The 3,649-nt window shown below is 35.0% G+C and overlaps 1 protein-coding gene across 1 annotated transcript; it reads right to left on the bottom strand.

Annotated features, from left to right (window-relative positions):
* Positions 1-109: 109 nt before the first annotated feature.
* LOC100638572 (uncharacterized) lies at positions 110-871 on the bottom strand (the record flags this gene model as incomplete). Its single annotated transcript, XM_003391076.1, has 1 exon — positions 110-871. A coding segment is annotated over exon 1 (762 nt), but the record flags the coding sequence as incomplete, so codon positions are not given.
* Positions 872-3,649: the final 2,778 nt, after the last annotated feature.

Below are 3,649 nucleotides of genomic sequence, written 5' to 3'. Positions count from 1 at the left end.
AGGAGAGAGTGTTAATTGTGTACAAATCATGTGTGCTTTGCGTGGTAGTATGTGTGGATGTGTGTGCAGAAACAGTAGAGTCACAGTTTTCATTGTCCAAATTGTTTACATGGCGGGAGGACCTATCTTTTCTCTGTGGTGGCTTTGAGGTAGCTGGCTTCTGTGGTTTGCTCCTACAGACCTTTCCTATGTGACCAAGTTTACCACAGTTATGACACTTGGCAGTACTGAAGCGACAGGTGGAAGGTGAATGAGCATTCCCACATCTGTAACACGGCTTCATAGGAGGTCTCTTGTCTGCTGTGCGGTTGATACCATCCTGCTGCTCTTTCTTTGTACTCGCGAGGTCACCTTTCATCATGTGAGCATGCTTCTTTGCCCCTTCTAAGCCTGTAGCAAGTTCCACAGCACGACTAAACGATAGATCATCCTTCTCTGTGAGTAGCCTGCTTCTTATGAACTCCTGTCGTAGTCCACAAACAAATCTGTCCCGAAGCGTCTCGTCAAGAGCGTCTTTCTTGAAGTTACATCTTGTAGCTAGTTTGCGTAGCTCTGCAACGTAGTCAGCAATAGTTTCCAGGTCTCCTTGCCTTCTGCAACCAAACTGATAACGTTCTGCAATTATAGATGATTTGGGGTGAAAATGAGAGGTAGGTTTCCCAATCAGCTCATCTAGTGACTGAGTCTCTGGCTGCTCGTATATATTTGCAAGCAGTTCGTAGGTTTCGTAGCCTATCAATGTCAGGAACACTGATTTCTTCCTCTCCTCTTCTATGCCATTTGCCTGTACATAAAACTCAAATCTCTGAGCGTATCTCTTGAAATTGTGACAAGCTGGGTCAAACGGTTCCAACTGTCCACAGATTGACATCTTCTCTTTTTAGCCTCGTCGCCAAATATGTGGTAACTTTGGGACTTAGTGACAATAATAGCACGCGTTTGCTCTTGATAACAAGATATTTTACAAAGAAGTAACTAAGAATTAACTAAACAACTAACTAAGTATCGTGTATGCAGTACAGAACTTAAAAACATTAAAAAGGTTCTATATTTAGGTACATTACATAATCACTAATAATAACATAACCTAACCATTAATAATAACATTAACACTAATAATAATTACAATATCAATACTAACTACATAATAAAATTAGTTTACTACAAATGAGCTTTATACTCATTAAACATATAATAAGCAGTATACCATATAGTGCCAAATTTTTGAGGGCTATAAAAAAAATTGGCAAAATCAATTTTGCAGATTTAATTAAAAAATTCATGTCATCTTGTACGGTAATAATTTGATTTTCGCAAAATCAATTTTCACAAATCTTTTATACCGTATTTCCTCTAAAAATTTGTCGCATCAAGTTTTGTATTTGTAATTTTTAAAAACGAATTTTTAGAGGGAGAGTAGCTATGAAGCTCAAAAATAAATTATTTTGTTGAATTTGGAGGGATCCATTAATATACAAAACCAGCTGTATATTAACCTGGCTATTCAGAGTATCCTTCTCTCATACTGAACTTAGGTAAGTGATGAAATTAGAACCACGTGGAACAATAATATTAAAAACGAATTTTTAGAATGAATTATGGTAGAAATTTTGAAATAATTATTTATTTTCGAATTTAGAGCGTCGAATATTTAGAGGAATTACGGTAAATTGTGACACCCATGAAATTTATAGCCTTTGAATACAGTAGTTCTTGGCTTGTGCTTATACACCGCACATGTACATGCAGGTAGTACTACTCTAGTACTTCTAAGGAAACTAATAAATAAAATTCTAATTACATGTGTACATTACATTGCCTACAAATAACTTACATAGTTTGAATGTGAAGGATCAGCTCCTTTCTTCAACAGTAATTCTACAACATCACAGTTTCCTCCCCTTGCTGCTTCAATAAGAGCAGTATCTCCTCTCTATAATAACAAGGTAATAATACATTACATGAAGTTTCTAGTGTTGCAATTGTTCCCCTAAAAAAGATCATGTCCAGAAATGGAATGTCATTGGTAGGAAATTTCTAGTATACTTTCTGCATACTCACTTTTAATTTTATACAGTGTAGTAATGGTAGGATTGGTTCAGCACCATACAACTTGAAAAGCAAAGAAGTTGATCAAAGTGCCGGTTTCTGTTTAGTTTGTTCAACACTATAGCTATTGTTTTGCCAAAAGTGATCCTGATCTGTGACTGTTCTAATGGTAACCGACCTTCTAGAAGATACCATGGTCATTGACGCCATTTTTACATCAAGATTGATCAATTTAAAAAATTTTTCCTTTTTTGAAGGGTCAAAACTACAACACTGTTTATTTTGAGGACTTTGCCGGTTAAAAAACTTGAAGTAAAACTTTTTTAAAGCACAATGGTGTATAAATTAAGGGGTAGTATTATGCAAATCATAGGAACCTGAACAGGCAAAGTTGTGCAATTTTGCGCTACGGGTTGCATGAATCTCAGCCAGTGCAACACAAACAAGTTTCTCAGTGCCTCAGGATAACTAAATGAACCTTAATAATGATCTTTTTAATAGTTTAGAAATACAGAGAATCTTTAACAGCAAGAATACCATCAAAATTTGCATTCTGACACTGTTAGTGTCACACTTGCCGTCAAAACGTCAGAATAAGATAAAAATAACCCCTGCACTTTAATTATAAGAATCATAGAATGCTTTCACAGTGTCATGAAGTCACAGCCTTACACTAGACACAAGTTATTTTGCCTCAGAGAGGCACTGAACCATCTTCATGCTCCACCATTACTCGTTGCTATGGTGACATCAATGAATATCATTAAATTAATGTGACCACTCCTTGCATTGCAATTTCTGGACATGTAAATATGCATAGTATGTGGTTCTTTCACATTGTAGTTTAGACAAAACAACTAAGGGTAGCCTTGTGTATACCTGGCCAGACACTGTTTCAGTGTCACAGAGAATAGGGGTCTGACTATGTGAGAATAGTTACAGTAGTTAAAGGATAGAACATGATGCAAGACGTAACATTAATTTTTAGAATCATACATGAATGAACAAGAATTTGTAGCTACATGACTGTACATGAGTGCATACAGTACATCATGTAAATGTAATGTACAGTAAGCAGTATGGAAGTGGTTCACAAAAGCTTTGTGAAACAGTTAATTAGCTTTTCATTTCTAAAATCTTGGTATACACATGTAGTACATGTATGTGTGAACTAAATTTATTTTTGTCAATATGCAACTGATACGGCCAACAGTGAGAGTACTATATACAATATAAAAAGGTGGAGTAGCTTCTACCTTGTACTCATTCTCATGCAGGAACATCTAGATACATGTACATTGTACCTGTACATTTCAAATTCTTTTGCTATGCTTCAAACATTTACATGTACACTACATGTACATCACCTACACTGTTGTGTACATAAATAAGTATAGATAGTGGTTTGTCATTAATATTCCTAGTTATTAAATGTATTATTGGTTTTAGTGCTATCATTAATTGCTATATGTACATGTACATTTTATGTTTTGTTTATCATTATTATTATACTGCATGTACATCTAAAAATAGTACAATTCACTATCTTCTGTCATTAAGTTTTGTACACTAAATTTCTAAAAAGAAAACATGTGTAAAT

The sequence above is a fragment of the Amphimedon queenslandica genome, unplaced genomic scaffold (assembly GCF_000090795.2).
Source record: "Amphimedon queenslandica unplaced genomic scaffold, v1.1 AMPQUscaffold_10815, whole genome shotgun sequence".
In the NCBI taxonomy this organism is placed as follows: domain Eukaryota; kingdom Metazoa; phylum Porifera; class Demospongiae; order Haplosclerida; family Niphatidae; genus Amphimedon; species Amphimedon queenslandica.
This window is presented reverse-complemented; position numbering and strand designations above follow the sequence as displayed.